Here is a 14035-nt window from a genome sequence, read left to right as displayed (position 1 = left end):
AGCTCGGTAGTAATGTAGCTCGAATTACGACTATCACGGAAAGGAACTGTGTTGAACTCTGCACGGTAACAGTAGGGTATGTACTGCAAGCATGAATGACAATGGTTTCTGACATGTGCAGAAGATCTGACATACAAATGAAAGAACAAACACCGTGACCACACACACACTTCTGTGGTATGAGACGATCAACATCACAATACATCAACCACAGCAGTGAAGCGACCTGTATTCCGAGGCAAATAAACTTGTAAGTATAGCCAAAGCATTACGGTGGATATAGCATTGCTTCTGTAGGCATTGTTCAGTAGAAGTAGAAATATATTTTGCAAGAGTCCTGTGAATAAATTAGTGTACAATGCCAGGAAGGAAATCCAGTGCGTCGTGTCAAAGATGGCCGAAGTCAAAAAAAGACATGTCAGGACGGTTCAATATGGTTCAAATGGCTCTAAGCACTATGGGACTTAGCATCTGAGGTCATCACTCTCCTGGACTTGGAACTACTTGAACTTAACTAGCCTAAGGACATGACACACATCCATGCCAGAGGCAGGATTCTAACCTGCGACCGTAGTAGCAGCGCTGTTCCTGACTGAAGCGCCTAGAACCACTCGGCCACAGCAGCCCTCGTCAGAACGGACACTGAACAGAATTTTAAGTTTTATAAACTAGACGCAGGAAGGAAGATGGGCCGGCCGCGGTGGCCGAACGTTTCTAGGCACTTCAGTCCGGAACCACTGGACCGCTACGGTCGCAGGTTCGAATGCTGCCTCGGGCATGGATGTGTGTGATGTCCTTAGGTTACTTAGGTTTAAGTAGTTCTAAGTTCTAGGGGACTGATGACCTCAGATGTTAATTCCGATAGTGCTCAGAGCCATTTGAACCATTTGAAGGAAGATGAAGGACCGATTCAAGAATATCAGAAATGTCATGAACAAGAACAACGGAGTCTGATTTAATGGAGGAGATAGTGGATTTGCAGGACAGCAGTACACTAATCAACAAAACTTACAAAGTAAAGGGAATACGGAACAGGAAAAAGCCCAGGTAAGTACCAGAGGCAGATACTCTTAGCAGCTGCAAAACACTAATGGGTACGATAACCTCAGACCTAGAATGATTAAGGAAAAAGCCACTGTAATAGACAAAAGGATAGATGGAAGCACATATGATAGGAAGACAGAAGTGAACGGTGCCTAAATAAGAGAAGTAACAGCTCAATAAGCAGAGATCCTCATTAAATGGAATGACTGAATCAAAAAATTCGAACGACAGTCAACAACAGGCAAAGCAACGCGTCGCGAGCAAGATCGGCCTCCAGTTAGCGTCTGTACAATGTGAGGCAGAACCCATCACACAAAAAATAGGCGAAATTAGCGACAGTAGTGAGACAAAATTCAAAAAGGTTATGACGAAGTTGGCAACATTGATGCATATGACTGATGATACTGAAGCCACTGCGAACAATAACTTAGGTACAACGGAATGGAAAATTTTCCAGAGACAAACTGCAAACGTCAGTACAAAGGAGTGTACTACATAGTAACAAATCGGTTAGAAGGGTGAAATGCTTTTGGCAGGGGTTGTAAAAATTTCCTACTGAGACGAAGACTGCATGAAGTAGTATTTGTATACAGGCTTTAAATAGAGATATCCAACCAATGGGCCAATATAAAAGACATAGATTTCGCTGTGATGAGCCCGAACAATGTAGTGGTCAACTAGGGAGATTCCCTGAATTTACAACGATGACACACGACGAGTATGAAACCACTTCTTTGGATAAATATTGGTCAGGGATGAGCTGAGACTATGAGAATATTTTAGGTAGGTCAATGGGCCGATGGTAGGCATAGTAAGAAAGTCACTAGAATTAAACAGATATTTGGCCACATCAGTAGCAAACAAAACCTTAATAAGATTAGTAATGAGCAGAGCAGACAAAACCTTCATAAGATGTGTAATGAGCAGAGTACCAGCACGTTATGTAGATATGTCAGACAGCCTGATAGTCGAAAAGAGAGAGCACACAAGGAAGATTTGAAAACGAGTAAAGAGGACCCTTGGAATGATACGACTGTAACAGAAATAATGTGCTCCTGAACTAGCGAGGTTACACGTGCACAGGTGACTGGCTAGAGTGCTAGCTAAATGATCGACGACATGTAGCGCTAAGCATTGCATAGAGGATGCAAAGAAGGCAGGGGCAGCTATGTGAGGGGGAGTTGCTGAGGTCACAACAGAGGCTGCAGCAGGTGCAACAGCTTTGTAGTAACCTTTCCCGTGTATGAATAGCAGAGCAGCAACTGAAGGAGAAATCAAAAGGGAGAGATGATAAGCAGGGAAACAGGCAATGGTTCTAGGCAAGCCACACCATGGAAGTAACGTAAGGCTCCTCCAAAAGCACGGATCATAACTGAAAGCCTGAAGGACGAAGTAGAGAAACTAACAGAAGAACGAAACTTAGTGGAACAAGAACAAGCGTCTCATATTGAAGCTGTAGAAATAGATATTGATGTGTAAGCTTTATGGGATGAAGCATACACAGTATCCGAGACATTGCGTGAGAGCCTACTGAGAAAAGGAGCCTATGAATCAAATTTGTCAGTCTGTGGTTTCAGAATTAGTGGAGCGGTCTATAATGAGATTTTCACTCTGCAGCGGAGTGTGCGCTGATATGAAACTTCCTGGCAGATTAAAACTGTGTGCCTGACCGAGACTCGAACTCGGGACCTTTGCCTTTCGCGGGCAAGTGCTATACCAACTGAGCTACCCAAGCACGACTCACGCCCCATCCTCACAGCTCCCGAGTTCGAGTCTCGGTCGGGCACACAGTTTTAATCTGCCAGGAAGTTTCATATCAGCGCACACTCCTCTGCAGAGTGAAAATCTCATTCTGGAAACATCCCCCAGGCTGTGGCTAAGCCATGTCTCTGCAGTATCCTTTCTTTCAGGAATGCTAGTTCTGAAAGTTTCGCAGGAGAGCTTCTGTGAAGTTTGGAAGGTAGGAGACGAGGTACTGGCAGAAGTAAAGCTGTGAGGATGGGGCGTGAGTCGTGCTTAGTGGAGCGGTCGTCCACGGTATCAAGCATATAAGGTGCCAATAATAACTGGTGCAGATGGGATGGAAAGCTAGAAGGTGGAATTACATTTCTAAAATGGAAAGTAAGAATTGGGAGGGAAAGAGAATGACACCAGTACAATAAGCCTAGCTGATGTTTGAGTGTGAAAGTCGCAGACCAGCCACTCTCAATGAACCATTACAAATATTCAAAAGTGCCAGGAAGTTAATAGTTTCGACCTGACAGACCACTGAAGTCACGTTGGATAAAGAATGTCTATAGTATACCACATCTTTATACATCAGGTGTTACCAGAAGTGATCCCCTCTTTTACATGGGTGTTATGCAGCGAATTATATGAAGATTTGCTACGGCGAATACAGATTATGTAACAATCTCATTGTGGTGAGTGAGGCAGTGGAAGAACGGATAAGCCGGCCGGGGTGGCCGAGCGGTTCTAGGCGCTACAGTCTGGAGCCGCGCGACCGCTGTGGTCGCAGCTTCGAACCCAACCTCTGGTATGGATGTGTGTGATGTCCTTAGGTTAGTTAGGTTTAAGTAGTTCTAAGTCCTAGAGGACTAATGACCTTAAAAGTCCCATAGTGCTCAGAGCCATGCCAAGAACGTATAATAAGAAATATTCTAATAAACTGGAGGTAATATATATATATATAAGCAAATATGATCATCGGCAACGGTAAATCAAATTTTGAGGACATGTCTTTATGTTAGAAGAGATTAGGCTCAACCCAGAGAAGCTACAACCAGTTAGTAACTTACCCATAGCTACATACCAAAAGCAATTGAAGAGAGTCTCGAGTATTAACTATTGCTACTACCATTTTGAAAATTAACAAACCCTGAACTATGAAATACTAAATGATTACTGAAGGAAAAAATTGAGGTAACGAATAAAAATACAGGTTTCGAAAGGGGAAGAGAAGGTTGAACAATTTGGAGATCATAGCCCACCCAAAGCCGACAAGGTGTTTAACATGGTGTATCAGGTAGATGAAGAACAGAGAAAGATAGTGGAAACAACAATAATATTCGCCAGCAGCATCTTTGAATAGTGGAAGGAAAATTACCATGTCACACGGAAGGAGGTGCTAGCAGTACAGTATGTATTTAATAATTTCTGTTACTATTTAACCAACAGCTAACAGATGACAAAGCATTCTCATTTATAACGAAAGCCAAGTTGCGGCATGAGCGACTCAGTGGATAGGTCTTGGTACTGCACGAATTTTAATTTGAAACCATTTCGCTTGTGAGTGTGAATAACAAACCCTGTTATAGACCTTCCCACCTCAGAAAAATTTGCAAGGTTACTGGAATCAAATACAGGTCATTCTGCACTGAAAGTAGTGACACCTTTCTGCTACGCATATGGTCGATTTCAGTGTGTATGTGTGGAAATACAGAAGCATGATACTGCTGAATAGCCTCCCCATCCATCTCCGTCTCCCTCTATCTCCCTGTAATTCTACTGGCTAATGTCAGCTACTGGGGAGTGTCAGCTACTGGAGAAAATTAAATTAACTGGCCTTGTCGTTTTACAAAACTAAAGAAATCTCATTAATGTTGGCTGTGATGACGTGCGATAGGCAACCGTAAGCTTCTTCTTATGTATACTGCTGCTTGCAGCATTTGCCACTCGCTACATACAGCTGGCGACGTCATCTATAAGACGTCCTTCCAACCACTACACAAACTGAGCCACTGCATAAGCTGCGTCACAAAAGCTTTTGCGTGCCTGGGAACACCACATAATTAGCCAAGAAAATGAAATCCATCGAGATAGGAATTGAAGTTACATGCGATATTGATTGAGCAACAGTCAGTATCTGGTGGGGGCATAAAATGGTAATTCGTCTGCCGGCCCCCAGACTCACTTCTTCATGCAACCGAAAACTTTAGGCAATAACCTCACATCGGTAGCATGTAAGTTCCCCAACCACACTGTAATTATCGGAGGAGGCTTTAATCATCCAACAATCAACGATGATAATGACAGTTTTGTTAGTGGCGGGCATGACAATACATCCGGCGAAACGTTTTAAATGCCTTTTCTGAAAACTACCTAGAACAGGTAGTTCGGCATTCCATTCCCGGTGGAAATATAATGTGTCTTACGTCAATAAATAGACCTGATCTCTTTGAGGATTGAAACTGGTATCAGTGACCATCAGGGAGTTGTAGCAACAATGATTAGCAAAGTTACAAAGGGCAAATAATACATGTAGGAATATTTTTATGTTCGATTAACTAAATTAAAGACAGTAGTGGGGTTAAACTCTCGGCACAGGACAGGAGGACATAGATGAACTATGGCTCAAGTTTTAAAGAATAGTTGACGATTCACTGGATGGATATGTACCTAGTGAAACAGTTCGTGAAAGGGAGGAAACCTTAATGGTACCCTGCCGCTGTAAACAAACTTCTAAAGAAACAGAGGCTACTGCATAATAGGTATAAAACAAAGTGGCCAAAGGTGGAGAGAGAGGCAGAACGAAACACATTTGGCAGCCAAGAGAACAATGTGTCACGCCTTAAATGACTACCGTAGCAGAATATTGTCAAATTATCTTTCACAAAACCCAAAGAAATTCTGGTCGTACGTTAAGGCTGTTGCTGGCACCAATGCTAGTGTCCAGTTGCTCTTGGAAGGTAGTGGAACTGAAATTTAGAATACCAAAGCGAAAGGAGAATTGCGTAGGTCTGTTTTCAAATGTTCCTTTAGAGAGGAAAGCCAAGGAGTATTGCCCTAACTTAATTCTCGTACCATTGAAAACATAAGTGAGATAGATAATAGTATCAGTGGTGTTGAGAAACAGATGAATTCGTTAAAACTGAACAAAGCTCCAGAGCCTGGTGAAATCCCTATCAGATTCTTTAGCGAATATGTGGCAGAGTTAGCCGCTCTGATACCCATAATCTGCAGCAGATAACTAGAATAAAGAACTGTGTCCAGTAGTCGGAAGAAAGCACAGGTCACACCTGTCTACAAAAAGGGTAGTAGAAGCGATTCATAACTATCAACTGATATCGCTGAACTCGACTTTTTGTAGCATCTTAGAACATATTCTGAGCTCAAATGAAGAGGGATATCTCGAACAGAGTGACTTCCTCCATGCCACCCAGCACGGATACTGAAAACACAAATCATGTGACTCCCAGGACGCAGTTTTGTCACATGACATATTGTAAACCGTAGATAAGACAGTCGGGTGGATGCAGTATACTTGACTTCCGAAAACTATGAGAGCCAGTTTCACATCTGCACTTATTATCAAAAGTACCGTCATCTGGGTTACCAAGCAAGGTTTGTGACTGGAATGATGATACATTGGTGGGCAAAACACAGCATGTTATCTCGGATGGAGAGTCGTCAGCAGATATAGAAGTAACTTCGGATGTGCCTCACGGAATAGAGTTGGGACCCTGGCTGTTCGTGTTGAATATTAACGACGTTAATGACTTTTACCAGATGATGCTATCATCTGTAACGAAGCATGCTGTGTAGAAAGGTGCTCAAGTATTCAGTCATACCTCGATAAGATTTCAAAGTTGTGAACAGATTGTAAACTCACTTCAGAAATGCGAAACTGTGCACGGCACTGAACAAAAAAGTAATATCCCGTGACTACAATATCAATGAGTCAGAGGTGAAGTGAAGTCATACAAATACTTGGGTGTAACAAATCATAGGAATATGAAATTGAACGATCACGCAGTCTAAGTCGTAGCTTAGGTAGGTGGTAGATTGCAGTTCATTGGTAAAGTACTGTGGAGATGTAATCTGTCTACGATGGAGATTCTAAAATATTGCTCAAATAAGTGGGACCCATAACAAATAGGACTAACAAAGGACACAACGGAGACATGGAAGGGCAGCAGGTTTGTTTGACCCGCGGGAGAGTGTCGCAGATATGCTGGAGGAACTTAACTGTTATACACTTCAAGGTAGACGCAAACTGTACAGTGACTGCCTACTTAGAAAGTCTGCAAAACCAACTTATGTGACGACTCCAGGACTATACTACAACCGTCCACTCCCGCAGGAATCGCAATGATAAGATTAGAGTAACTACAGGGCGCACACAGGCATTTATTATTCATTCCTTCTTCCCGCAAGCAATTCGTCAATGAAACAGGGGAAGCCCAAACATTGCTACAGTGGAACGTATTCTCTGCCACGCCTTTGAAAGTGGTTTGGAGAGTATAGACGTAGAAATTTGTGTTTCAATGTGTCTGTAAGTTGTAGGTAAAGTTAATGGGAAGCTATGATTCATTGCTACAATACTAGCAAACGTCAGATTGTCCACAAAATATATTGCATACACATCACTTATAGGTCCCATATTTGAATACCGCTCGTACACGATTCATATTATGTTTCAATAATATGAGTCATGAAGAGCACAGAATAATAGACAGTGTGAATGGTCACAGGCTTATTTGACTGACTAAATAGTGTAACAGAAACGTAGGAAAATCTTAAGAGGTGGACGCATGGAGAAAGATACCTTACCTGTGCTGAGAGCCTGCTAATAAAATAGCAGGAAATGCCTTTCTGGGCAAAAGCTATGAATATTCTTTGACTCATCATATATATTCCGTAGGTACCTCGTACATGTAATTATGTAAATACCAGTCCTCAAAGGAACGTACAGGGATCCGTTCTTTCAATGCTGCATCTTTGTATGGAACGGAAAGAAACCATAAAATGGCTGCCAACTAGCATCAAGGTGAAAAAAAAATGAGTGGATTAAATTAAATTACGGGAACCCCACAAAATTACTGGCAATAATAACTGTAGAGCAGTAGTATCGAACTGTAATAAATCAGGTGGCATAGAAGTTGTGAGAATTTAGTTTGAAAATGTAGCTAGCTAATTAGGAACGTGCACAAACATAAATTTGCTGGACAATACTTAAGACCTGCTGCAGGTTTACATTTATATAGCCAGGAAACTGAGAATACTCATATCATTTTCGTTGAGATGTAATTAAAGATTCGGTATTGTTCAGTGCACACATTTGCAAGGCAGTCAGCATCGACAGAACGTAATTCATATTGACCGTATTAATGGTTCCATTTTTATTCAGATACTTTTACAATAGTTTTCGACTGCACGTGTTCCTTGGAAATCGTAAGGGTAAAGCATTCGACAGTTTCGCACTTTCTTAATGAGTAACGTACGAGCTTAGGGAGGATCGGACCACATTCGCGACTGGATTCAGGATTTTCTAGCAAATATCGACAGACATAGAGGTAACTTGTATTGTCCGGAGTGTGGGAGTGTTATAGGTTGTTGTAAATTCTATAATTAAGCTTTCGTTCGCTGTTTCTAGCAACTTCCAGTACAATTATGGAGTGTATGTAGTGACACTTAAGTTCAATAATCATTAGGTACTTGAAGAGACCTCTGCAACATGTGTGATTATCAACTTGGTGTAACAGTATTGATACGTAAGTAAAATACATGCTTTTTTATCATAGATGCATCACACTACAAGATTATACAGTGGCTCCATAATGGCTTAAAATCACAATGTGTGTTCAAAATCCCGTCTCCATATCACCACAAGGAGAAATTTCAAAGTTCAGAGCAGAATGAACGAGCTTTTTGCTTAATATATCCATGAGCTGATGCTACCACAATTTGCCATTGACCTCGATGCCAAGGAACGTCCCATATGGAGCCCCATCCAATAGGGACTCGTTGATCTCCACTTGCGATACCTGGAATCCAACAATATGGATTTTTTGTAATATTTTGCCGTTACATCATTTCTCTGGCTGCGTCAGCTATGGAAGTGTGTGCTCCTTTGGTTCAAATGGTTCAAATGGCTCTGAGCACTATGGGACTTAACATCTGTGGTCATCAGTCCCCTAGAACGTAGAACTACTTAAACCTAATTAACCTAAGGACATCACATAAATCCATGCCCGAGGCAGGATTCGAACCTGCGACCGTAGCAGTAGCGCGGTTCAGGACTGAGCGCCTAGAACCGCCAGACCACCGCGGCCGGCGTGTGTGCACCTTTCAACAGCATACTTGTGTCATCAATAAATATACAGCTTTTCGAGAGTCCTCCAATGCTCCTGTTCTATCCATCACGTAGGTCAAGTTGTAATATACGCTCATGCTCACAAATTAAGGATAATGCTGGTACATGGTAAAACAGCGCTCTGGTGGGCGGTGTGCGGGTTTAAATCACCTCGGGGTATGACCATGCGGTGCATTTGACCTGCGGCTGTCGCACGTGGTGCTGGCAGCAGTCCACATATGCAGAGGTCTGTTGGTGCGTGGCAGAGCACGATGCAGCGAGTAAGTGTAGAGACGTTTTCAATGTGCTAACTGTGTGTTGAAAATGGCTCAAAGAACACATGTTGATGACGTTATGAGAGGTAAGATACTAGGGCGAATGGAGGCTAGTCCGACACAGCAGGTCGTAGCACGGGCCAACAGTGTGCCACAATGTGTGATCTCAAGATTATGGCAACGATTCCAGCAGACAGGAAACGTGTCCAGGCGCTACAGTACGGGACGTCCACAGTGTACAACACAACAAGAAGACCGATATCTCACCATCAATGCCCGCAGACGGCTACGGAGTACTGCAAGTAGCCTTGCTCGGGACCTTACCGCAGCAACTGGAACAGTTGTCTCCAGACAGAGTCTCCAGACGACTGAACAGACACGGTTTAATCGCCAGGAGACCTGCAAGGTGTATTCCATTGACCCCTGGTCACAGGAGAGCCCGTAAAGTCTGGTGTCAAGAACACAGTACATGGTCATTGGAACAGTGGTCCAAGGTTATGTTCACGGACGAGTCCAGATATAGTATGAACAGTGATTCTCGCTGGGTTTTGAATTGGCGTGAACCAGGATCCAGATACCGAATCCTTAATGTCACGAAAGGGACCTGTATAGAGGTCGTGGTTTGATGGTGTGGGTGGGATTATGATTGGTGCACTTACACGCCTGCATGTCTTTGACAGAGGCACTGTAACTGGTCAGATGTATCAGGACGTCATTTTGCACCAGTATGTCTGTCTTTTCAGGGGTGCAGTGGGTCCCACCTTCCTCCTGATGAGTGATAACGTACGACCCCTCCGCCGCGCGGGATTAGCCGAGCGGTGTAAGGGACTGCAGTCATGGACTGTGCGGCTGGTCTCGGCGGAGGTTCGAGTCCTCCCTCGGGCATGGATGTGTGTGTTTGTCCTTAGGATAATTTAGATTAAATAAAGTGTAAGCTCAGGGACTATGACCTTAGCAGTTAAGTCCCATAAGATGTCACACACATTTGAACATTTTTGATTTGTACGGCCCCTCCGAGCTGCGGTCGTGAAGGAGTACATTGAAACAGAAGATATCAGGCGAATGGAGTGGCCTGCCTGTTCTCCAGATCTAAAGTCCATCGAGCACGTCTGGGATGCTCTCGGTCGACGTATCGCTGCACGTCTTCAAGCCCCTACGACACTTCAGGAGCTCCGACAGGCACTGGTGCAAGAATGGGAGGCTATACCCCAGCAGCTGCTCGACCACCTGATCCAGAGTGTGCCAACCCGTTGTGCGGCCTGTATACATGGGAATGGTGATCATATCCCGTACTGATGTCAGGGTACATGTGCAGGAAATAGTGGCGTTTGGTAGCACATGTGTTTCAGGACGGTTTCCTCAACATATCACCAATACCGTGGACTTACAGATCTGTGCGCGTGTTTTCCCTATGTGCCTATGCTGTTAGCGCCACTTGCGTGTAGTGCCACGTTGTGTGGCACCACATTCTGCAATTATCCTTAATTTATGAGCATGAGAGTAGTTCGTAACCTTTCTCAGTTGTTGTTGTTGTCTTCAGTCCTGAGACTGGTTAGATGCAGCTCTCCATGCTACTCTATCCTGTGCAAGCTTCTTCATCTCCCAGTACCTACTGCAGACTACATCCTTCTGAATCTGCTTAGTGTATTCATCTCTTGATCTCCCTCTATGATTTTTACCCTCCACGATGCCCTCCAATACTAAATTGGTGATCCCTTGATGCCTCAGAATGTGCCCTACCAACCGATCCCTTCTTCTAGTCAAGTTGTGCCACAAATTCCTCTTCTCCTCAATTCTAATCAATACCTGATTAGTTAGGTGATCTACCCATCTAATCTTCAGCATTATTCTGTAGCACCACATTTCGAAAGCTTCTATTCTATTCTTGTCTAAACTATTCATCGTCCACGTTTGACTTCCATACATGGCTACACTCCATACAAACACTTTCAAAAAGGACTTGCTGACACTTAAATCTATACTCGATGTTAACAAATTTCTCTTTGTCAGAAACGCTTTCCTTGCCATTGGTAGTCTACATTTTATATCCTCTCTACTTCGACCGTCGTCAGTTACTTTGCTCCCCAAATAGCAAGACTCCTTTACTACTTCAAGTGTCTCATTTCCTAATCTAATTCCCTCAGCATCACCCCAGTTAACTCGACTTCATTCTATTATCCTCGATTTGCTTTTGTTGATGTTCACCTTATACCCTCCTTTCAAGACTCTGTCCATTCCGTTCAACTGCTATTCCAAGTCCTTTGCTGTCTCTGACAGAATTACAATGTCATTGGCGAACCTCAAAGTTTTTATTTCTTCTCCATGGATTTTAATGCCTACTCCGAACTTTTCTTTTGTTTTCTTTACTGCTCGCTCAATATACAAATTGAATAGCAACGGGGAGGGACTACAACTCTGTCTCAATCCCTTCCCAACCACTTCTTCCCTTTCATGCCCCTCGACTCTTATAACTGCCAACTCCATTCTGTACAAATTGTGAATAGCCTTTCGCCCACTATACTTGGCCCCTGCCACCTTCAGAACTTCAAAGAGAGTATTGCAGTCAACATTGTCAAAAGCTGGCTGTAAGTCTACAAATGCTAGAAACGTAGGTTTGCCTTTCCTTAATCTTTCTTCTAGGGTCAGTATTGCCTCACGTGTTCCAACATTTCTACGGAATCCAAACTGATCTTCCCCGAGGTCGGCTTCTACCAGTTTTTCCATTCGTCTGTAACGAATTCGCGTTAGTATTTTGCAGCCGTGGCTTATTAAACTGATAGTTCGGTAATTTTCACATCTGTCAACACCTGCTTTCTTTGGGATTGGGATTATTATATTCTTCTTGAAGTCTGAGGGAATTTCGCCTGTCTCATACATCTTCCTCACTAGATGGTAGAGTTTCGTCAGGACTGGCTCTCCCAAGGCTGCCAGTAGTTCTAATGGTGTTTTGTCTACCCCCGGGGCCTTGTTTCGACTCAGGTCTTTTAGTGCTCTGTCATACTCTTCACGCAGTATCATATCTCCCATTTCACATTCATCTTTCTCAGTATGTGCAGCATAAGTGTATTAGACGTAATATAGTAAGCGTCTACATTGCAGGGTGACTATGGCAGCGCTCTTGTTATCAAGACGGCAGAAGGTTACAAAGCGATCGGCGTGACCAGCTTTGTTCCGGACGGCGGTTGTGGCACAGCCGGGGCGCCGGCAGCCTACACCAGGGTAACCTCCGTGCTCGACTGGATTACCACGACCGTAGGCATCAGCGCCACATGAGCAGCTGCTGCTGTCTGCGACGCCGCTCCGTTCTGCCACCATCTCTTTTGTTCACAATATGTCGTAATACGCTAACACACACTACTCTGTCGTATAAGTGATCATCTCTTCACAACAATAAAGTGACTTCAACTTTAATAAAGTGATGTATTATTTTGCGATGTACCATGTGGCCGCCTTCCGACGATCTGCTGTCGTCGACTTCTCTGACGTAAGACGTTGATGTTGTTATCTAATGTATATACCCGTTATTTCGTTATATCTTGACATAAGATGGAGCAACCACAAACATCTTCACTGTAACGGCCACCAAATCATAATAATAATCAATGTTGACTTCTTGCACAGACGATCACCCTTCATTTGTTACTGCGTCGCCGAAGACGAGATAGTTAATAAAGTATTTCAACTTTCTCTTTCCGACGCTACAACTTATCCGCGCTGTTTCTGGTTTTGTATTACACTACCGGCCATTAAAATTGCTAAAGCAGATGATAAATGAGTATTCACTGGACAAATATATTATACTAGAACTGACATCTGATTACCTATTCATGCAATTCGGGTGGATAGATCCTGAGAAATCAGTACCCAGAACAACCACCTCTGGCCGTAATAACGGCCTTGATACGCCTGGGCATTGAGTCAAACGGATGGCGTGTACAGGTACAGCTGCCCATGTAGCTTCAACACTATACTATAGTTCACCAATAGTAGCGACTGGCGTATTTTGACGAGCCAATTCCTCGCCCACTATTGACCAGACGTTTTCAATTGGTGAGAGATCTGGACAATGTGCTGGACAGGTCAGCAGTCGAGCATTTTCTGCATTCAGAAAGGCCCGTATAGGACCTGCAACATGCGGTCGTGCTTATCCTCCTGAAATGTAGGGTTTCGTAGGGATCGAATGAAGGGTAGAGCCACGGGTCGTAAGACATTTGAAATATATAGTCCACGGTTCAAGGTGCCGTCAATGCGAACAAGAGGCTACCGACACGTGTAACCAATGGCACCCATACCATCACGCCGGGTGATACGCCAGTATGGCGATGACGAATACACGCTTCCAATGTGCCTTCACCGTGATGTCGCCAAACACGCATGCGACCATCATGATGCTGTAAACAGAACCTGGATTCATCCGAAAAAACGACGTTTTGCCATTCGTGCACCCAGGTTCGTCGTTGAGTACACCATCGCTGGCGGTCCTGTCTGTGATGCAGCGTCAAGGGTAACCTCAGCCATGGACTCCGAGCTGATAGTCCATGCTGCTGCAAACGTCGTCGAACTGTTCGTGCAGATGGTTGTTGTCTTGCAGATGTCCCCATCCGTTGACTCAGGGATCGAGACGTGGCTGCACGATCCGTTA

General features: G+C 43.8%; 1 protein-coding gene across 1 annotated transcript in view; it reads left to right on the top strand.

Annotated features, from left to right (window-relative positions):
• Positions 1 to 12724, top strand: part of LOC126291533 (brachyurin-like) — an 81246-nt gene extending 68522 nt beyond the window's left edge. The window contains exon 6 of the mRNA XM_049985034.1: positions 12493 to 12724. Within this exon, the coding sequence (XP_049840991.1) occupies positions 12493 to 12666 (174 nt within the window). The 3' untranslated portion in view covers positions 12667 to 12724. The remainder of the gene's footprint in view (positions 1 to 12492) is intronic.
• The last annotated feature ends 1311 nt before the right edge of the window (positions 12725 to 14035 follow it).

The sequence above is a fragment of the Schistocerca gregaria genome, chromosome 9 (assembly GCF_023897955.1).
Source record: "Schistocerca gregaria isolate iqSchGreg1 chromosome 9, iqSchGreg1.2, whole genome shotgun sequence".
Taxonomy (NCBI): Eukaryota; Metazoa; Arthropoda; class Insecta; order Orthoptera; family Acrididae; genus Schistocerca; species Schistocerca gregaria.
Note: the sequence above shows the minus strand (reverse complement) of the source record. Positions and strands in the feature narration are given on the sequence as shown.